Source organism: Sciurus vulgaris (genome assembly GCF_902686455.1).
Source record: "Sciurus vulgaris genome assembly, chromosome: 2".
Lineage (NCBI taxonomy): Eukaryota > Metazoa > Chordata > Mammalia > Rodentia > Sciuridae > Sciurus > Sciurus vulgaris.
In genome coordinates this window covers 150,260,183-150,283,640 of record NC_136462.1, presented here as the reverse complement: position 1 = coordinate 150,283,640, position 23,458 = coordinate 150,260,183, and the positions used below count along the sequence as shown (strand labels likewise).

The window sequence follows — 23,458 nt, the reverse complement described above, 5'->3', positions numbered from 1 at the left end:
CCTTTAAAATGAATTTTACTTTAAAATTAAGTAAAGAGCCAACAGTCATGCCAAATAATGGGTGTCATTTATAGTGTGGTTAATCGGTGATATTCTCAGAAGATTTTTGCATCACTGCTCCTGAATATTTCTGCATTTGATGTTTGTATGCTATTAAATGTAAACATAACTGACCCTGGTCGGAGTGAAAGCTTGGTCCTTGGCATGCCTATTGTGGTATCTTCTTTTTCAGTGTTGGCTTTTTAAAAATCTCATTTGACTTTGACTACTAATCCTTCTGCTTTTAAATAATTATTTTTTTTAATTTTTTGAGGTAACAGTGTGCAAACTGGTAAAGCACATATTATAAGCTTGACATCTGGCTGGAAATCATACACCGTATAAACTCTTGCTCACTATACATACTCTGGCTACTTTTCCTCATCACTAGGTGTGTGGGATTCATCCATATTTTGGGGAGTAGTTATAGATCATTTGTTGTCATTGTGGCATTAACATTTTACTATGTGAATTTCTTTACTTGTTTGGTTATTAGACCTAGTTTTTGCTGAGGTTCCCAGAGCTTTGATGCTCTAAAATTCTTACACTCCCTTCTCTCCTTTCAATTAAAATTGGAAATGTGTTTTTTTTGTTGTTGTTGTTGTTGTTTTTGTTTTTTTTTTTAATCACATCTATTTGTATTGGTGCACTTAGCAGTTGATGTTATGGTGTAGTGAAAATGATAAGACTAAGATGTAAATACTAGGTTTTACAACATATCTAACTAGATGATTTTAAGCAAGTTAGTATATGGCTCTGAACCTCTATTTCTCCATTTGGAAATGGGGTAATGTCTATCTAATCTGGAGGGTTAAGGATCAGACTAATGTATAAGAAAATAGACAGTATGGGACTGGGATTGTGGTTCAGTGGTAGAGTGCTTGCCTAGCATGTGTGAGGCACTGGGTTGATTCTCAGCACAATATATAAATAAATAAATAAACAAAATTTTTTTAAAAGAAAATAGGCAGTGTGTGTGTGTGTGTGTGTGTGTATACGTATATGTAAAAAGAAAAATAACAATTTTTATTAACAATGTGAATTTGTTATCTCAGCAGGGCATTTGTGTTATTATTTATTTTTTTGTACTGGGATTGAACCCAGAGCTATTTACCACTGAGCTGCATCCCTAATTCTTTTTATTTTTATTTATTAATTTTTAATTTTGAGTCAGGATCTCACTAAGTTGCTTAGGTTCTTGCTAAGTTGCCAAGGCTGGTCCCAAACTTGTGATCCTCCTGATTATAGGCTTGTACCCCCGTGTCCCACTTGACATTTGTATATTTAGCTTTTTATTTCTAGTTGTAGAATGAAGAATTTTAAGAATGTATAGATGTTATATTTTAAGTAGCTATTTTTATATAATAAGGAATTTTAACTGTTTATAGTACCAATTTTGAATATGTATAGCCTGAAGGTGAAATAACTATGAAAATAAAAACTATCTCATTATGTTTTAGGCTCGATTATTTGATGAACCTCAGCTTGCTAGTCTTTGTCTGGACACTATAGACAAAAGTACAGTGGATGCAATAAGTGCAGAAGGGTTTACTGATATTGATATAGGTAAGTTCCTTGTGAACTAAATTTTTACATTTTAAGTACAGTAATGCCTTATTTTGTGATTCTTGTTGAAGAGCAAGATGTATTCAAATTAGTGGTTTTCCATTCATCATATATAATAAATAAAATGATTGAATTTTACCTGTATAAGAGTTTTGCTTTCTTTCATTTTGATGAAAGTATTCTCAAAAGTCTTAACTATCTCATTGCCTTTTAAAAGATTTCAAATAAATAAGAATACTCATAGTGTATGCATGTCATTATATAGCACCCTGTAGAAAATATAAAGAAAGGTAAAGTCAGTTTTGTTAAGGAAATATTTGAGAATTAAGAAACAAATATGTGAAAATTAAGATTAATAATATCAAGAGGAGATGGCATTGAACAAAATGTGACTTTTACCTTTTCTAAGTTAGAGATGTAGAAAATAATTACTGTGCAACTCCAGAAAATGGAGAAATTATCTCAAATTTGGGTAGTGTTAGGAAAATCTTGACAAAGGAGGTTCTGACATGAGCCTTAATAAATGTATAGTATTTGCATAATGAAGAGGAGAGGGCCTTACAGGTAAGTGGAACCACATGAAGAAGTGTGTGTAGAGTAAGGGTGGTAGAGGACCATTTATTGACAGGACAGACTAAGGAATTGAATTTTGTCTTGCAGGAGATTAGAGAGAGCTAATCCAGACTTCTTACCTTTGGTGAACAGAATATGTATATTCAATCCCTATCTTGTGAGCTCCAAACTCATGTACTTAATTGTTTGTTTGACATTTTTATTTGGAGATTTTATAGACATTTCAAACAAAGCAGCCAAAAAAGTAACATGGACCACCTTCATTCTGTTAGATCTTTTCTGTTTCTTTCCAAGTTTTTTCAGTTTTCTTCAGTTCAAATTCCTTAAAAAACTGATAAGACTCCCTACATGATATGGCTTTCTCTTAGGGCAGTTTAGTCTCAGCTATGTAAAAATAGACCCCAAGTGCATACTGGCTCAAATACAAAATAAACTTATTTTACACTCACATAACAGTCCAATGGAGTATCATAGTCAGTAGATGGCTGTCTCTTAAGGCTCTGCCATTCCTTAGTGCCTGATTGTTAACCTGTATCTTGCTGGCAGATGGGGGGAAGTATAGGCAGGGAAAGTACCCACATATTAAAAATGTTGGCCCTGAAGTCGTACCTTTATTTTAATCCTTATTTCATTGTCCAGAATCCAGTCACAATATCTGACCTAACTTGAGGCGAGGCTAGTAAATGCAGACAAATTACATTTCAGAAAGAGAAGACAGATTTTTGGTAAATAGCTAGCAATTTTGTCACTTATTTCTCCCCCTCCATTTATGTTCCACATATACTGGCCAGCATTATTTGTATTTCAAGCCTTTGTGTTTGCCATTTATTCTGATTGGAATTCTTTTTTCTCTGAATCTTTGTACAGCTACCTACTTTTAATCACTTAGATCTTAGATTGAGACCTATGATATCTCAGACTTTCTTAGACACTGAAACAATGCTTTACTATGATTTATTTTCCTCTTAATATATATTGGTATCTGAAGTCTTATCTAGATATTTGTCTTTATTTGTGTGTTGACTGTCCACTTTCCCCTCCTAGACTATAAACTCCTTAAAGGCACAAACCTTATTTACCACTGCATCTGTGACACTCAAGACAGCAGAACATAGTATGTGTTCAATTAATACTTATTGACCAACTGGATTGACTGGCAATGTCTAGAATGATGCCTTTCCTTCCCACCTTGCACAGTTTTCAGTGAGTTAGTTAGGGTGATCCTTTCAGAACATAATGTCTTGGTTCAGATTATACCACTATATAGGGACTCATTTCTTGAAAACTGGCCACCTTCTTCCATAACACTTAGTATGTTCCTCTGTTATAATTACATAGCATCCCCTTGTGAGTTTACCTGTCTCTTGCAAAGTATGTTGGATAGGATTTATAGACTGCTTGCATTATACTGAAAAGCAGAGACTAGATTGTGTTCTTCCCAGCACCTGCACATTTCTGTCTTGTTGACTTATAGATGTTTGAGAACCTCAGGCACTGCCCAAATTGCTAATGGAGCATTGCTTAATCCGAATACCCTTCCTCTTAAGTGGCTGTCAAGTGCTGCATTTATTCTTTACTATCACTTGAAATAACACTGCTTGCATCTGGGTGACTTATTGTTATGTAAATAACTCTTACATTAATCATGCCTTTGGAGCCTGGGAATTTTGAAAAGTGCCTCACACAGGGTAGATAACCCTGTAAGTATTTGTTGATTTGAATTGACTCATGGTTGCTTATATTAAAATCTAATATTGTGTTTGTGAAATAAAATCTGTTGCTAAAATATTTATTAGACCCTCAGCTATAATTTATTTTACTGTATCTGCTAATAGAAGACCTATGTGTTTCCCTCTATTTGTTTCCAACCATACAGTCCAATTTCCTTGAAATGCATGGTAAAAAATTGGGAATTACAGAAAAGTCTCCAAGTTGAGAGAAGGAAGGAGCTGGCTTCAGGAGCTATTTTGTAACTCTCTTAATATCAAAAACTTGGTCCTTTGTCTCTCTTTCTGATCTAATAATGATCAGGTTTAAAAAAGGAAAATGTTTTATTGTTTTGTTAGTAAAGGAAAAACAGGGACACAGGGCTGTTGAAAAAGGGATACCAAGGGCTGGGATCCAAATATTATCAGAAGATATAATTAATTAGTGTCCACTGGTTGTCCTTGAGAGAGCTATTGCTCCAGTTGAGTTTTCTAACTCTCTGGGCAGTGAAGGACACAATAGCTTATCCTGGAATAAGAAAATCTTTGTCTTGTTTCCCTTATTAGGGAAGTTAGGGGAGAGGAAGGAAAAGGGGGGTGGGTGAAATGTCAGTTTTAAAATAAGCCACCTGTGGTTGAGCAGCACGGTTCATGAAGTAGACTCCTGTTACAGTCTTAGATTTCGGAATTTTTCTTCTCTGGGATTTGAATACAAGTTCCAAAGGGAGAGAGATACAACTTTTTGCTAAAGGAAGAAGACATCACATTGCTACAACAAAGTGAATTTACATGTGTTAAGGACAGTGTGATGTGCTGTGTGTGTGTATGTATCATACTTAAGTTTACTATGTGTTTGTCTTTATTCAGGTTATTAGCAAACACACATGTAGGTAGAAAGTCTTATGCTTTTTATCTATTATGGTCATTGTTCTTAAGTATATTGCTTTTCATTTAATTTGTAAAAAAACTTTATAAATTTGCTCAGCTACAATAGAAAGAAGAAAAGTTTGATTTAAAAAAAATATGTTGAACCAATGCATTTAAAAAAAATTTTTTTTTAGTTGTAGATAGACACAATACCATTATTTTATTTATTTATTTTTATGTGGTGCTGAGGATTGAACCCAGTGCCTCACATGTGTTAGGCAAGTGCTCTACCACTGAGCCACAATCCCAGGCCCAAACCAATTCATTTTTAATATATTGTTGAGCTCCAAGCTGTGTTCTGGGAACTAATATCTTTGAATGTTAGCTATCTTTTTTTCTTTCTTTTTTTTTTTTTTTGTCAGTGCTAGGAATTGAACCCAAGCACTCTACCAACTGAGCTACATCCCCAACCCAGAATGTTAGCTATCTTTTGATATTAATATTTGACTTTTAGTATATGAACGTGATGTCACATAGGGATTTCAAATTCAGTATGTCCAAAATTAAACTTCAGATATTTCCTTTGCCCCAAACCTGTTCCTCCTGTAATCCTCCCCATCTGAGATAATGCCACCCTGATACTTCCAGTGCTTGCTTTGCCATTTTCCTTGACTCCTCTCTTCTGTCACATCCCATATCCAGTTTGTTAGGAAATTTTGTCATTTAGTCTTCCTTCATAATATATACTGAATTTGATCAGTTTTCAACACATCCACTGCTGCCCTCCTAGTCCTGTCATCTGTGACCTGAATTAGTACAAGAACCTCCTAACTGATCTTGGTTCCAATCTTGCCTCTACTATAGTCTTTTTTTTTTTTAAAACACAGTTGCCAGAGTGATCCTTTCAGAGCATAAACTATCAGCTCACAACCCTCCAGGAATTTACCACTTCACTCAGACTAAAAGCCAAATGATCTGTGGAGTGCTACGTTATTGTATCCCACTCTCTGTTTTTGGCCTCCTTGCCTACTTCCCTCTTGCTCACCCCACATTGCATCATGTGCCTCCTTGCCACCCCTCAGATATGCCAGACACACTTAAATTTGGAGTCTTCACACTCATAGTCCTGGAATGCTTCTCTCTCTGGCTTACTTCCCAACATCCTTCAATCTTGGTACATATGAGACCTTCTCAAACCATGCTATTTTAAGATGCATTTTTGACACCCCTTACCTTGCTATTTTTACACACATGTACCTAACACATTATAATTTACTTCTGTATTTAATCTGCTTTTCCCCATTAAAGTGTAAACTCCATGATGAAGGCAAGGATTTTTAATATCATAATGATAAATCAGTACCTGGAAAAAGTATTTGCAGAATGAATGAATTGTAATCTGTAAATTTTATAAATTTATATGATTAACTTGGAACCTTTTTCTGTGGCTCATTATTAATCATATTTTGGATATTTGAGTTTGCTGAATAAATAGCATGAATATACGAAGAGATACCATATCTAAACTTGCACATATGATAACTAATAAATTGAATGTAATTGAATGTTAAGCTGGGTGTGGTGGTACTTGCCTGAAATTCCAACTATTTAGGGAGGTTGAGTCAAGAGAATCCCATTTGAGGCCAGTGGGCAACAAAAAGTTTTTAAAATTTTATTTTGTGGGGGTGGTAATGGGGATTGAACCCAGAGGTACTTTACCACTGAACTACATCCTCAGCCCTTTTTATTTTTTAGACAGAGTCTTTTGGTAAGTTGGTGAGACTGGCTTCTATTTTGCCATCCTCCTGCTTTTATTCAGCTTTCTCAGTTGTGTGTATGTCACTGTGCCTGGCTATTTTAAGGTATAGAAAATTTTAAGGCATAGGATCAATGGTTTTAATATTCCAACATATTTTTTCGTTGAAGTTTGAAAACTGTATGTCTATCAATATTGCTTTGTTAAAGAACAAAATATTCCTAATTTGACTTATTTTTGTATTTTACTTTAGACACACTCTGTGCTGTTCTGGAAAGAGACACACTTAGTATTCGAGAAAGTCGACTTTTTGGAGCTGTTGTACGATGGGCAGAAGCCGAATGTCAGAGACAACAATTGCCTGTTACTTTTACAAACAAACAGAAAGTTCTAGGAAAAGCACTTTCTTTAATCCGTTTCCCACTGATGACAATTGAGGAATTTGCGGCAGGTAAGGTTGTCACTTCACTAAAGCCTGTTTAAAACTATTTTAATAGTCTTCCTATGCAAGAAAGCTTACTTATTTCCAGCTTAATTCCAGTGTGGTCTGAGAATATGTTCTGTATCTTTTCAGTTCTTTGAAGTTTGTTGAGACTTGCTTTATGGCCCACCATGTGGCCACTTCTAATAAATAGCCATGTATATTTGAGAAGAATGTATTCTGAGTTATTGGATAGAGAAAAATCTGAATAGTCCTACACCTCTTCATCAAATTGAATAATCCTGTATCTATGAAAGAAATAAACCAATGATAGAAATTTTCTATATATCTACCATTTTTATTTTTGTCGGTTATGTCAGTTACTAAGAAATAGGTTAATATTACTGGTTTTGGTTGAGAATGTATCTTTTTTATTCCATCAGGTTTTTTTCTTTGTGTATTTTGAGATTATATCATTAGATACATTCAAATTTAGGATTGTTATATTATTGAATTTATTCTTTATATTTCATTTAAAAAAATTTTTTTAGATGTAGATGGACACAATACATTTATTTATTATTTTATGTGTCACTGAGGATCAAACCTAGTGCCCCACATGTGTCAGGCAAGTGCTCCACCACTGAGCTACAACCCCAGCTCCTGTTCCATTTTAAATCTAGTAAAATTTCTTATTTTAGTGTTTTTGTCTGATATTGGTATAGTTTTACCCAGCTTTTTTAAAAAATTAGTTTTGTATATTCTGTATTTTCTCCATCCTTTTGTTTTAGCTTGGTTTTACATTATCTGTGTATTTCAGGTATCTCTTATATACTACATTTTTAAAAACATCCAATCTGACCAACAGACTTAATCTTTTATTTGGAATATTCGATTGTTCTACATTTTTTTAAAATGTATTTTTAGTTGTAGATGGACACAATACCTCTATTTTATTTATCCATTTTTATGTGGTGCTGAGGATTGAACCCAGTGCCTCACACGTGCTTCTTCCACTGAGCCACCACCCCAACCCTGATACATTTGGACTTATATTGACCATCTTGCAGTTTGTTTTCCATTTGTCTCCCCTTCCTCCCTTTCTTCCTTCCTTCCTCCCTCCCTCCTTCCTCCTCCCTACCCACCATCTTTCTATGTTATTTCCTTCCTTCCTTCCTTCCTTCCTTTCCTTCTTTTCTCATTTTGGAAGAACCAAGTGATTTTTTATTTATTTATTTATTTATTAGTTGTAGATGGACACAGTACCTTTATTTTATTTATTTATTTTTTATGCGATGCTGAGGATTGAACTCAGTGCTTCATATGGGCTAGGCAAGTGCTCTACCACTGAACCACAACCCCAGCAGCCTCCCAAGTGATTTTTATTATTTTATTTTTCTTCTCTATTTGCTTATTAAACATTGTGCTATTTTTGTGGATTTACCTTTTTTTTTTTTAATTTTTTTTTATTGTTAACAAATGGGATACATGTCGTTTCTCTGTTTGTACATGGCGTAAAGGCCTACCATTTGTGTAATCATAAATTTACATAGAGTAATGTTGTTTGATTCATTTTGTTATTTTTTCCCTTCCCCCCACCCCTCCCACCCCTCTGGATTACCTTTGATAATATTTTTTTTAAAAAACTCTTACTGGGTTTTTTTGTTTTGTTTTGTTTTGGTTTTGGGTTTTTGGGTTTTTTTGCAGTGCTGGGGATCGAACCCAGGGCCTTGTGCTTGCAAGGCAAGCACTCTACCGACTGAGCTACCTCCCCAGCCTCTTAACTGGGTTTTAAATTTAAAATTTCCACATATAACAAGGACCTGAATAACACTTTAACTACATTTAACCCTCTCAGCCTTTGATGGTACTGTTTTCATGTATTTTTAATCTTTATGAATTTTAAAAGCCCGTAAGATATAGTAGTACTGTTTTAAAAGTCAGTAACTATTTAGATTTACAAATACATTTGCCCTTTTTGGTGTTTTTTGTTTTTTTTTTTTCTGTGTTGCCTTGCTTCTACCATAATTGCTTTAGTATTTCTTTTAGAACAGGTATGATACTAACAGATTCTTTCACTTTTTTTGGAGGGGGGGGTCTAAAAATATCTTTTTTCTTGGCTTCAGTTTGGGAAGATGTGTTTCTGGATAGAGAACTTCATTGAGCAGTTATTTATCATTTGAGTGTAATTCTTTTGGCTTCCATTGTTTCTAGTGGGAAGTCTAATTATTACTTCTCGAAATGTATCCTTTTTCTCTAGTGTTTTTAAGGTTTCATGCTTTTTGGTTTTCATCAGTTTGATGATATGTCTAAGTATATTCTTTTATATGATTTCTTGAATTCTTTATTTTGATTTTACTCCTATATTAACTGTTAGTTTGCTTTTTTTAGGTAGATACATGTTTTTCATGATCCTAAAGATAACTTTTTTTTTCAACTAAGAAAATTTTTTCCTACAGGCCTGAATTATTGTGTCATCCTATTCCTTATTATTATTTTTTTAGACTATTAGTTGACTGCCTATTGATCTTTGCTTTTTAATCTTTTTTTTTTTTTTTAATTTTCTTGGTACTGGGGATTGAACCCAGGAGTACTTAACCACTGAGCCACATGCCAGCCCTGTTGTAATTTTATTTTGAGACGGGACCTTGCTGAGTGCTGAGACTGTTCTTGAACTTGTGATCCTCCTACCTCAACCTCCCAAGTTGCTGGGATTACAGCTGTACACCTGGCTTTTATCATGCATTTTAAACATTTTAATCCTTTTTCTTAGTCCTTTTCATTCTCAGAGAGATGAGTATTCAGCCTCACTAGGTCTGGAATGCCAGTATATTTTGTGTGTGATATGTGATATTTAAAAAAAAATTTTTTTTTTTTTAATTTAAACTTTTTAAATCAGAATAGCTTCCTAAACTAAATCTGTAGTGTTTTTAAGTCTGTTACTTAAATTGCTTTTACTGGCTTTGGAAGGGATCTCCAGGAATCTTATTAGAACAGTATTTATTCCAGGTTAAGTATAAGGCATTTGGAATTTTTTTTCTTAGAAACTGTAAATGGAATAGGCAGAGCATATATGCTATGCTATTTCCATAGCTCTTTACATCTTAGCTCTTAACTGTATAGCTAACTTATAAAACCTGGAAATAAGGCACTTACTATTCCTTGTCTGTTTCTGCCTCTGAATATATTCTGTTGTTCAGATTGTAGCCTCAGACTGGTATTAGGTGAGTAACTGGCCGCTCTTGTAAGTAGTTCCCCATCACAGAGAATGACTCTTTTTCTGGTGAACAAAAGTCTGTGGCACTCTGAGGAAGTGAGTAGATAGAAAAATCCAGAGATATTTCTGTTATCACAGATTTTAATCACTTACATTCTCTTTTTTTTTTTTTTTTTTTTTTTTTTTTGCGGTGCTGGGGATCGAACCCAGGGCCTTGTGCTTGCAAGGCAAGCACTCTATTAACTGAGCTATCTCCCCAGCCCTACTTACATTCTTTTAGGTTAATTTCAACTAGATTTATTGAAGCTTCAGATATATGTTAAAATACATAAGCTGCTGGGCACAGTGGCCCATGCCTGTAATCCCAGCAGCTTGGAAGACTGAGGCAGGAGGATTGAGAGTTCAAAGCCAGCCTCAGTAAAAGCAAAGCACTAGGCCACTCAGTGAGACCCTATCTCTAAATAAGATAGAAAATAGGACTGAAGATATGGGTCAGTGACTGAGTACCTCTTGAGTTCAATCCCTGGTGCTCCCCGCCCCCACCCCCCCAAAAAAATTACATATGCTAAGATTTTTCTTTGTACTTACTTGACATTTTCTAGAACTGAATTCACGTTATTAAGTGTGGAATATTAGTTTGAAATCACACTGCTTTTATTGAGGTTTGTATTTTTGTTTTAGGTCCTGCTCAATCTGGGATTTTGTCAGATCGTGAAGTGGTAAACCTCTTTCTTCATTTTACTGTTAATCCTAAGCCCCGAGTGGAATACATTGATCGACCACGGTGCTGCCTTAGAGGAAAGGAATGCTGCATCAATAGATTTCAGCAAGTAGAGAGCCGTTGGGGTTATAGCGGAACAAGCGATCGAATCAGGTATCTGTCATGTTGTGGACTCAGCAGGTGGGTGGGGTAGTAGTTAGGAGTTATCCTTTATCCTCATATAGTGGGAGAATAATTAACACTTTATATTTTGATTAATACATTTTTAAATTAATAAGAGTCAAGACGTCATTAAGGCACCCTGTCTCCTCACTGAATTGTAAGTGTGGATGATCTCTTGGGGTAAAAGAAAAGCTCAAAAGGATTGGGTTGGTCCTTCTATTATGAGAGGTCTATTTGGATCACCATTGCTGGTGAGTTGAGGTCTAGCCTTCAGTCAATCTAACACTTGTTACAGAATTAAGGCTAATTTTACTCAATTTAATTTTATTAAGCTTAGTATAATGTTTTTCTTTGACTAGATGTTGCATGGAAATATCTCTTTAAATAGGAAAAAAATAATCATGAAAAATGCATACATAAAATCCTGTTGAAGAATTTATTTTTATTTTGTATTTAGGTTAAATGTAAAAATAGCATTGTTACCAATTTTGATAAAACATACCTTCTGATTTTTTTAGCTATTTAATAGCACTTTATTATACAACTAGAAATGAATAACTTTGTTAAATAAATCTCCAGTAGAGGAACAGACTACTTTTGGGTTAAGACTAATTTAAAATGCACTTGTAGACCTTTTATTAATCATTTATAAGGAGAATATATACTATTATAAAACCGTAGGGGATAAGGCCAAAGCTGTACACAAAAAGTAATGATTAACTACTTTTAGCAAATAAATTAGAGAAGAAATAAATGATTTATCATTCAATCCCAGTAGTTAGAAAAGGCATATCAAAAGAACCCTAGAAAAGAGAAATAGGTAAACGTAGAAATTAGTGGATTAAAAATAGAATTGATAAAACCATAAAAAAGATAAATAAAACCTCTGGCAGAGGTAATTTAAAAATTCATAATTAGAAATCAAAATGGGAATATAATCAATTGCTGAGATTTTTACTTTAATTTTGGGTTTACTCTGTGCTAATAAATTGAACATCTTGATGGAATGGATCATTTTATAGGCAAATATAAATTATCAAAATTGACTGAAGAGGAAAGCCTGAATAGACCAGTTACCATGGAAGGAATTAAAAGTTATCAAAGAACTGTCCCTTCACAAGGTGGTTTTTACAGGTGAGTTTTTATCAAACGTTCAAGGAACAGATAATTTCCTTGAGAATTAAAAGAAGAAATACTTCTTGGTTAATTACTACAGGAAGCATAACCTTTCTATAGGAGTCTTAAAAGACAAAAAAAATTCTAGGTCCACCTCACAAATTCTGCATAAAATGTTAGCTATTTAATCTGACAGTTCCTTAGAAAAGCAGTAGTACATGAGCGTATACTAAATAATTTATTTGAAAATTGGAAAAATGGCTCATTGTTAGGAAATTTATTAATATAACTCATCAAAGTAGAATACCGAAAGATAATTTTATTTCATTAGATGTCAAAAAGACTTATGATAAAAACTTACCTTTTTTTACAGATGTAACTATTGATAGATTAAATCTAGAAAAATATTTCTTTACTATGATAGATTGTTGAAGCCTAAAGATAGGGATACCTATTGTACTTGCTGTTTTTCTATAGTTTTACTATAATTCTGAATTGTTAGAGTCATGAAAGATAAAGAATTTAGAGCCTTGAGTATTGGAAAGGAAGAGGCCTTTCTCATTATTTGCAGATGCTGTTATATATATATATTAGGAGTTCACAACTCCATCAAATCTGGTTCTTTTATAATAAATACTTTTGTAATTTCTCCTTTACTAACCTGAAATGAAATTTGTAGTATGCTTCATGTATTTTTTTAATTTGATAAATGGCCAGGTTGTAATATGAAGGAGAAATAAATGTAAGTAGTAGTAAAATTAAATATGTAAACATGTATTTGTATAGACTTTGGGCAGGATATCACTAGAAGACAGACTAAAGTAAACTGATGCAGTACTTACGGATCATTATGATGAGACAACTTCAACTGCCGGAGTATAGGTGTAGTATATTGCCTCATGTGACCAAGATTCCAGATAAAAGAATTGAGTCAGTCCTATTGATTCTCATTTCTGTATTTGTGACCATACCTGTTGGCTAAAATTTGTTACTCTAAAATTAATAAGAGTGATTTCTTAGGTATTTTCAGCCAGGACTTGAGTTGTCAGTCCAGCATGTTCTTAGGCAAGTTGAGACTCTGCAGGGATGGAGAAATCATGGCATTGCATTTAATGCAAGAAACTGGCTCTCGGCCAGTTAGATGGGGTTTGAATCGCAGCTATGGCACCTATTAGTGGGACAGCCTCAAGCAAATCACTTAACACTGCTGAACCTCATTTTATCTTTGGAATGAAGAAAGTACAATCTACTAGGATGAATTGTTTTTAGGGTTCAAGTTTATAACCTATATGAATGTGTGTGTGTATATGGTAGTTTATTTGTATGCACATATATGTATATGTGTGTGTACACACATATACACACGTGCATGCACTTATATTTTCCCTGGTAGCAATGGTTTGGTATTTGATAATTCTTGTAGAACATAACTACCATAAATAATGAGTAGACTGTATAATATTTTCTCCATTTTTGTGGTAGTTGCCTCTTGGAAAAATTCATGAACATTAAAATTTCACTAAATATCTTTGATTGATAAATAAAATGGAATTAGGTTCAAGGCTTATAGTTATTAACAAATTTCTCACCTACATGATTTCTGGTAGGACACTTTTTTACTCCCTAGTAGTGGGATTGGATCCAGCGTTGCTCTATCACTAAGCACAGTCTTTTCTGTTTTTAAGATACCATCTCACTGAGTTGCTAAGAGTCTCAAAGTTGCCCAGACTGGCCTTTAACTTGTGATACCCCTGCCTCAGCCTTGGCATGACACATTTTGGAAGTTGATTGGGATTCTTTGTTATGGGGGACTGTTCTGTGTATTATAGAAAATTGGCTGCTTGGCTGGTGGTGCCCCTAAATTTATGTAAGAGAACATGCCGCCTTGGAGGTAGAACCCTTTTTGAGAACAACTTAAATAACCTCAGGATCAGCTTTAAAAAAAAAAAAAAAAAAAATTTAGAACCAATAAAAGAGAAGGGTGGCCAACTTATAAAATTTATATGTGAGGAGCTAGGGTTGCATCTTGGTGGTAGAGCACTTGCTTATTAGCACATGTGAGGCATTGAGTTCGATCCTCAGTTCCACATAAAAATAAATAAATAAAACAAAGGTATTGTGTCAATCTATAACTAAAAATATATATTTAAAAAAATTTATATTTGAGAACTGTTGTTCCTGTATGTTATCAAAATTTAGTTACAGAGATGAATAATGGTGGTAACTGTACAACGTGAATGTATTTAATGCCACTGAACTGTAAACCTAAAAATGGTTTAAATTGAGCTGTGGTGGCACATACCTGTAGTTTTAGTTACTTGGGAATCTGAGGCAGGAGAATCACAAGTTTGAGGGCAGCCTGGTTTCAATCCCCTATGCCACGAAAAAAACCAAGAAGGTTAAAATGGTACATTTGTATATATTTTACCACAGCTATAATACTGGATGACTATTGTATTTCATATAGTATTATAGTCTGTTACATTATCAATGTTATTTGTTATATTGAATATTACTATAATATTGTGAATGACCCCATTCACAATAGTAACAAATAACATACAGTACAGTTCCTCTATGAAGGACTAGAGAATTTCAGCTGGAATCAGACTTTGACAAGGACAGTGTCTTCCATGTTATCCTGTATGTTAGCCAGTTCCTTTCAGAGGGCACATTTTTGGTAGGTGGAAGTGGCTTGGCAAAATACAAATCTGGAAGAGTAAATTTTTCTTTTAAAGAGTGATATAGACTAAACAGAAAAAAGTATTATAGATCTATCAGAACTTTAGTGTTGTATGGAACACACTAGAGTTCAAAAACCAACCTGTCAAAACTACCCTAAGATTCCATCTCACCCCAATTAGAATGGCGATTATCAAGAACACAAGCAACAATAGGTGTTGGCGAGGATATGGGGAAAAAGGTACACTCATACATTGCTGGTGGGGTTGCAAATTAGTGCAGCCACTCTGGAAAGCAGTATGGAGATTCCTTAGAAAGCTTGGAATGGAACCACCATTTGACCCAGCTATCCCACTCCTTGGCCTATACCCAAAGGACTTAAAATCAGCATACTACAGAGATACAGCCATATCTATGTTCATTGCTGCTTAATTCACAATAGCCAGATTATGGAACCAACCTAGATGTCCTTCAGTTGATGAATGGATAAAGAAACTGTGGCATATATATACAATGGAATATTATTCCGCCATGAAGAATGATAAAATCATGGCATTTGCAGGCAAATGGATGAAATTGGAGAATATCATGCTAAGTGAGATAAGCCAATCTCAAAAAATTAAAGGACGAATGATCTCGCTGATAAGCGGATGAGGACATATAATGGGGGGTGGGAGGGGTTAGCGTTAGGGTTAGGGTTAGGTTTAGGGTTAGGGTTAAGGAGGGTGGTAAGAATGGAGGAAGGAAGGACTGTATAGAGGGAAAAGAGGGGTGGGGGATAAGGGGAAAAAAATAACAGAATGAATCAAACAACGTTACCCTATGTAAATTTATGATTACACAAATGGTATGCCTTGACTCCATGTACAAACAGAGAAACAACATGTATCCCATTTGTTTACGATAAAAAAAGAAAAAGAAAAAAAAACCAACCTGAGGGCTGGGGAGATAGCTCAGTCGGTAGAGTGCTCGCCTTGCAAGCACAAAGCCCTGGGTTCGATCCTCAGCACCGCAAAAAAAAAAAAAAAAAAAAAAAAAACCTGATATTAACAAGCTAGATATCATAGAGCTGAGGAAAGAATTAACCACTAGGAAAATAAAGTTAGATGCTTACTGATCCCATGTACCAAATTCATATTAATTAAAACTTTACAAATGAAACCATGAAAATGTTGGAACAGATGAATGTGTCTTTACTATGAGGATGAGGTAGACCTCTCTAAATTTATCATAAACCATAATTTGGCTACAAATATTTAAAAATTTATGTCAAAAATCACCATGTCATTGAAAGATAAATGACAAATGCAAAACTTTTGTAATGAATATTACCAACAAAGCATAAGTATATGCTTATAATGTATTCTTTTAAATCTGCAAAAAGAGAAACTCACCAGTATACACAATAGAGAAAAGTACAAGTGAACATTTCATTAAAGAAGAAATCCAGCCAGGTGCAGTGGTACACGTCTATAATCTCAGTGACTCAGGAGGCTGAGGCAGGAGGATCTCGAGTTCAAAGCTAGCCTCAACAAAAGCAAGGTGCTAAGCAACTCAGCGAGACCTTGTCTAAATAAAATGCAAAAAAATAGGGTGGGGATGTGGCTCAGTGCTCCTGAGTTCAATCCCCAGTACCCTTCCCCACCCTCAAAAGTGTTAATTTTATCAGGAAGCAATTTGACAATATTTATCTAAAGCCTTAAGAATGTGCCTTTCATTTTTACCAACATTTTATTTCTAGGAATTTATTCTAAGAAAATAATGATAGCTTTATAAAATGACCTAGTTGTAAACCATGGCAATATCACATAATAACTGCAAATAACCTTATTCAACAGGGGATCGGTTAGATGTAGTGAATCAGTAGTAATTTTTTACTGTTTTACATGAAAAAGGTATGTGTACAAAGTATGTGTGTGTGCATGTATCTCCTGAGATGATTTTTAATACATATATATATATGTTCATAGAAAAAGTCTGAAAAAGAAACAAAGAGTTGACAAGGGGTTGGGGATAAAGCTCAGTTGGTAGAGTGCCTGCCTTGCATGCACAGGGCCCTGGGTTCAATCCCCAGCACTGCAAAAAGAGTTGACGAGGGTTATTTCTGTATTTACAGATGCTTTAAATTTTTCCTCATTTGTTTAGCTGAATTTTCAGGGTTTTTTGTTTGTTTGTTTGTGCTGGAGATTGTACCTGCGGCTTCATGCATGCTGATAAACAAGAACACCGCTGAGCTACATCTCTGGCCTATTATCTGGGTTTTTGAAAAAATAGAATTTATTACTTTGTATACTCAAAAAAAAAAAAAAAAAAAAAATCACAGCCAGGCACAGTGGCACATTCCAGTGGCTCAGGAGGCTGAGGCAAGAGGATCACAAGTTCAGAGCCAGCCTCAGCAACTTGGTGAGGCCCTAAGCAACTCAGCAAAAATCCTGTTTCTAAATATAAAAAAGGGCTGGGGATGTGGCTCGGTGGTTAAGCACCTGTGGGTTCAATCCCTGATACCAAAAAAAATAAAAATAAAAACCAGGCTCTTACTTTTTTTTTTTTTTGGCAGTGCTGGGGATTGAACTCACACATGCTGGGCAAGCACTCTACCACTGAACTATTTGCAGTTATTTGAAATGGTTTTCTATACTGTATAGCATGATAGTTAAGAGAATTGGTTTTTTTTTTTTTTTTTTTTTTTTGCTATGCTGGGTATTGAACCCAAGGCTTTGTGCTTACAAGGCAAGCACTCTATCCTCACTGCCCCGAGAATTGATTTTGATCCAAGCAAACCTAGAAATGTGTCCCACCCAGTTCCGCCATACAGTTTCTTTCTTTCCTTTTTTTTTTTGTTTATTGGGAGGGGTCTTGTTATATTGTCTAGGATGGTCTCAAACTTATAGGACTAAACAATCCTACCTCAGTCCCCAAGTAAGTGGGACTACAGGTGTGTGCCACCTCACATGGCTAAAACGTTTCTTTAGCTACAGAAATTTAGGATAATAAAAATAAGTACAGTTAGCTAGTGTCCTGTAGGGCTGTTAGGATGATTACAGGAAATAAGTCCCATAAGACCTGAAGCTCAGGACTTGGCACCATCGAGTGGTGGTAGTATGCTGGTAGTAATAATTAAAAAATATGGCTGAAAATGTTGAAAATTACTTGTTTTGCATCACAGATTATCTCAGTTCCATATGTACTTAGTTAAGAAATATTAATCTATCTTACTCCACTTTATAAATATATAAAAACTGACACTTATGATCAAACTGCTAACAATTACTAATTGCTCTAGGTATGGAATCCTTATTCAAGTCCACCTGTTTGAATTAGGTTCTATCTCCAGTCCTCTACCATCAGTATTATTTGTTATAGCAACCTGCTTATTTCATAACTCTTAATCACAGTTTATAATGTTTTTTTATTCTTTACTTGTTTATCATTAGTGTCTGCCATTAGGTCACAAAGCCAATAGGTATAGAAATTGTGTGCTGTTGACTGTTGTTTCCCCATTGCCAAGCTAAGTACCTAAATACAGTAGACCCTCAGTAAATATTTATTGAACTGATAATTGTCCTAGTTTGGGATACTGGACTTCAAATTATGCTTAAGATCCTGTTAAGTTCATATTTATTCTAGAAAGGTTTCTTCGTTTGTTTGTTTTAAGTAAACACAGTATTACCAAGGATAATCAGTTTGTGATAGTTTTTCTTTTTATAAGCAAAACTAGATGTTCCAGGTAACGCTTCAAAAAATTAAAATGTTCAGAATAAGAACACTTACAGAATTGTTACTTTATATTTGGTTTCTCTCTCTCAGGTTCACAGTCAATAGAAGAATCTCTATAGTTGGATTTGGCTTATATGGATCTATTCATGGTCCCACGGATTATCAAGTGAATATACAGGTACACTTTTCCCCCCATAATTTATCATCTTGAAATGTAACAAATATGTAATTTTACAGTAAGATGTTCTCTTGGCAGAAGTCAGATTTTAGTACAATTGTCAAAGGAATTAGAAAACCCATAAGTAGCATTTTAAGCCTAGAGATTTGTTTTACAGTTCTAAAAAATTTGATTTCAAAAAATTGAGGTCCTTCACTGAAGCACTTACCAGGAAAGTCTCCTTTGTCCAGGAAACCCATGGTACTTCCTGCTGTGTACTGTCTGTCTTAAAATACCTTTTTGCCTTTTTCATTGTATTTTGAACTTTAGGGCCTTGAATCTACCTCATTACTTCTAACTACTATGAACACCTAATTCTTTAGGTCTGCTACACCTCATTCTTTCACACAGGGCACTAGTACCTAATCTGGAAAATAAACTCTCTTTTTTCCTTCCTTATTAATAAACCAGTGGGTTTTTTTTATTCCATACCCCTTTATTTTTTAAAACATCAGTATTGTATTTTTATTTACAAACTATAGACTGTATTTTATATACATAAGTTAAAACAAAATATAAGAAAAGAAAGTAAAAAATGTTTCGAAATTTTGTTTATCAGAAATTTCCTGCCCTCTGAAATGTTACTGACATTATTTTTCATAGTAAAAACTGGTGAATTTTGTGATCAGAATGCATTATTGGTTTTTAAAATACTAGCTTTATACTTCGTTACTATAACAATTCAAAGATCTGATTCGGTGACAACTAAAAATGATACTTCACAACCTTAAAAGAGACCTTGCTTCAAATGGAAGATTGCATTAGTGACTATACTAACCAAATCATATTCATTTTCTAACCCTGTCCACTAAGGTTTGTAATGATAATCAATTGATGAATTTATATCATTCTTGTCAATTCGTTACTGTCTCATACCAATAAGAAAGTTATGTTTTTAATAAACAGGTTTTAGACTCACTGAAATTATTTATTTGTAAGATTTTTAAATAGGTTATAAAAATTATTTCCATGGTGTTTTTTGTTTTTGTTTTGTGGTACTAGGTGTCAGACCCAATGGAACTCTACCACTAAGCTGCATCCTTGGCCCTTTTTTATTTTGAGATAGAATCTTGCTAAGTTGCTGAGGCTGCTGAGAATTTGTGATTCTCCCATTTCAAGCTCCCAAGTAAATGGGATTCCAAATGTGTGTTACCACACGCAACTTAATTCCATGGTGTGTAAATACAGAAAAGCCTCAGCAAATCTTTGAAGAACATAAAAGATTTTTAGTTACTCCCCATTGCACTTTATATACATTGTGAAGTATTAAGAGCCTATCCTGTAGAAGCCCTTAGCCCACTTTAGCAGACTGGATAATCTCCAGGCCTGGGGAAGAGCCAGGGCCACCCTGTGAGTCCCTGTGTTTCTAAAACCCAAACCTCCCTTGAGCATACTTGATGTATTACCTAAGATACCAGATACCTTGCACACAAACTGAGGGAGGGTGTCGGGGTTATAGGTATATTAAAATGATGAAGTGTAAATACTGTGAATAAAATGAATAGAAATGGAAGTTCTTTTATTTTCTTAACCCTGTAGCTAGTCTTGTTTCTGTAATTACCTGTTGCTTTTTGACAGAAGTGGCAAATGCAAATGCCTCCCAGGGCTTGGGCAGATAATTTTAGTGGAGAGCTGGCCTGGTACAAGAGCTAACAGGGATAAGAAGTTGTGGGGAAATGAATTGTCTAAAACTCTACTTAGTTCCTTCCAGTAGCTGTAATGTGGTAAAAGCCCAAGGATGCCAAGAAGCAAGAAATGTGGATTTTTATATGAAATCTCTGTGCTCCATTCCTGAGTGTTGATCAGTAATTTAAAATCTTTACAAATACCCACCATAAAGGTCAAACAAAGCTAGTCTGAAATAAAGTTCTGGTTCTTAATCAAGTTGCATCTTTGCTTTAACTCTGTAGGAAAGGCCCATTCCTCTAAATCAGTATGTTTTCTTCTGTAAGCTTGAAACAGGAGTATATAATAGAAACACCTAGGTGAAGTATAGAAAGAACAGTGTGAACTGTTAAGTAGAAGGTGTGGTCATAACAGATGGCATTTTATTGTAGAAGTTAGTTTTCTTCATCTGCTTGTTTGATGGAGAGGCACTTTACCTTATATACTTATAAAGGAGAGTCATGTGATGAAGATCAAACCCAGGGCTTTGTGCATTCTAAAGTGCTCTTAACATCAAGTACACCCCTAACCCTAAAACACAGCTTTGGATCAGTTCAGAATATTAGATAAAAGTACCAAAGTCTTGTGTTAAACATAGCAATAAGGATGTGTTTGCTTGTAATATGTTAAAACTGTAATCCATTGACCCACATACACTACCGTTAGCTCTGTGAACCATTAAGGAAAGATACTAAATTTTGGGGACTGTTAAAGTTACGACATTTAAAGTCTCTCTTATTCCATCTCAACCTCCAGTAGTCTCATTGGACAGCAATATTGGATAGCAAGTCTAAGTAGATTCATGGAAATAGCTGTACACATGTGTTGAATATATATCCATGTGCTAATGATGAATGGCACTTTATTGTTGCTTAATGCATTAACATTTTCAAGAGATCTTCATCGCATTTTATAGGAGATAAAATGGTAACGTGAATTTTTGGTTGTCATTTTTTGGGTGGTCCTAGAGATGGAATCCAGGATCTTGCACACAAGGGTTCTCCCACTGAGTTATATCCCCAGCTCATGAATAATTAGCTTTGAAATCAGAACTGCCTGGGTTTGACCATCACCTCTGTCACCTACAAGGTGTGATTGTGGACAGACCTTTTCTTTCTTTTTTTTTTTTTTTACTGTTTTTTGTTTTTTGTTGCATATGAACACAATACCTTTATTTTATTTGTTTATATGGTGCTGAGGATCGAACCCAGTGCCTCATGCATGCAAAGCAAACGCTCTACCACTGAGCTACAACCCCAGCCCTGGACAGATCTTTTCAAACCTTTGTGTACACATCTGCTTTTGAGAATAAAGTTATGAACTAGGGCTGGGGCAATAGCACAGTTGGTAGAGTGCTTGCCTTGCAAGCATAAGTCCCTGGGTTCTGTCCCCAGCACAGCAAAAAATAAAAAACGTTATGATAACTACCTTATAGTTTGGGGAGGACCGTTGTTGCAGTAACTTGTTGTTGCTATTGTTTTGGATAAAACCAAAGCTCAGAGAAGTAAACTGGTTTGTTCTAGACTGCACTGTCAGAACCAGGTCCTTTATTCCAGGCACCATCATATTGTGTCTTTTGTTTAGTTTTTTTATTGAACTGTGATAAAGACACAGAAGAGTGTGCATGTTTATAAGTGGCATAAATGGCAGAGTTTTCACAACCTGTACATACCTGTGTACCAGTGTCTGATCAAGGAACAGGCCATTACAGCACCTGGGATCCCCTCATGATCTCCCCACCTTCATCTCCCTGCAGAGTATCTGTTGGCCTGACCTCCCACAGCATAGATGGCATTTGCCTATTTCATTATTACTGGTTTCATGTATGCAAAAAGGCAGGTTTTCAAGGGCTGCTTTGCACTTGCTATTCCCATGTATGGAAGCCCTTTCTCATACCTGGTAAGCTGACTCAGGATTTTAGGAACTCTGCTCCATGAAGTTCCCCTGTCTTGAACAGAAGCAGTTTGTTTGGCCCCTTCATATTCTGCACAAGTCTTATTGAATTGGCTGTGCCCTGAAGCTCCCAGAAAGCATCCCTTGATGCCTTGCTTGGTGCTTGGCACGTGATAGAACAAAAGTGAAGGGACAGAATTTTTACATTTTGAACATTCACAAACATTCTTCATTTAAGGTCATTTTAATTTTAATTTCAGTAAATAACTCTGAAATATAAAATGCTAAAGGAATTTTCCTAGGAACATAGGCTAGCAAGAAGTAAAGGCTCATTTCCCTTAGACATCTTAAAATTAACATATTCTGAAAATCCACACACCAAGCTGTATATCTTTTATGAAAGACATCCTCTCCTACAACCAGGCTCCAGTTAATCAACATTCTCCTCATCCTTAATGTGATAAATGATAAATAGCCATTTGCGGACATCACTGGTGGTTATAGGTTAAGTAGAGAAAGACTAGAACAAAGATTTAATAGTCTGTCCTTCTACTCTAAAAGCTTCATATTCTTTTCTACGAATCTCTGTTTAACTTAAACATTACTTCTCTTTTAAAAATTACAGATCATCGAATATGAAAAGAAACAAACCCTCGGACAGAATGATACTGGATTTAGTTGTGATGGGACTGCTAACACATTCAGGGTCATGTTCAAAGAACCTATAGAGATCCTGCCCAACATATGCTACACAGCATGTGCAACACTCAAAGTAAGTATCATTCAGAATGTTCTGGAGGCTGCACTGGTGGACCCCATGGTTTCCTCTTGAATGTGTTTTGCAATGTTTTAAAAGCTGAAAGTCACTGACAGTAGACTCTTAAGAAAGTGGGTGGGGAACTGGGTATGATGATGTACACCTAAGACAGATCTCAAGTTCTAGGCAAGCCTGGGCAACTTAGATAAAATAGAAAGAGCTTAAAGATTTAGCTCTGTGGTAGAGTGCTTCTGGATTCAATCCCCTAGAACTAGTGAAGGAAGGAGGAAGAGGGAACATGGAGGAAGGCAGCTGGGAGCTAAAATATACAGCTACTTTAAGAAGTATATTTCAGCACCTGGTTGTAGCCTGAAAGAAAAGTT

At 35.1% G+C, this 23,458-nt stretch overlaps 1 protein-coding gene across 1 annotated transcript in view; it reads left to right on the top strand.

The window, feature by feature from the left end:
* Positions 1 to 23,458, top strand: part of BTBD1 (BTB domain containing 1) — a 36,243-nt gene that overhangs the window by 11,435 nt on the left and 1,350 nt on the right. Inside the window, exons 3-7 of the mRNA XM_079128470.1 lie at positions 1,500 to 1,605; positions 6,761 to 6,958; positions 10,827 to 11,019; positions 18,634 to 18,721; positions 22,944 to 23,090. Of these exons, the coding sequence (XP_078984596.1) occupies positions 1,500 to 1,605; positions 6,761 to 6,958; positions 10,827 to 11,019; positions 18,634 to 18,721; positions 22,944 to 23,090 (732 nt within the window). The remainder of the gene's footprint in view (positions 1 to 1,499; positions 1,606 to 6,760; positions 6,959 to 10,826; positions 11,020 to 18,633; positions 18,722 to 22,943; positions 23,091 to 23,458) is intronic.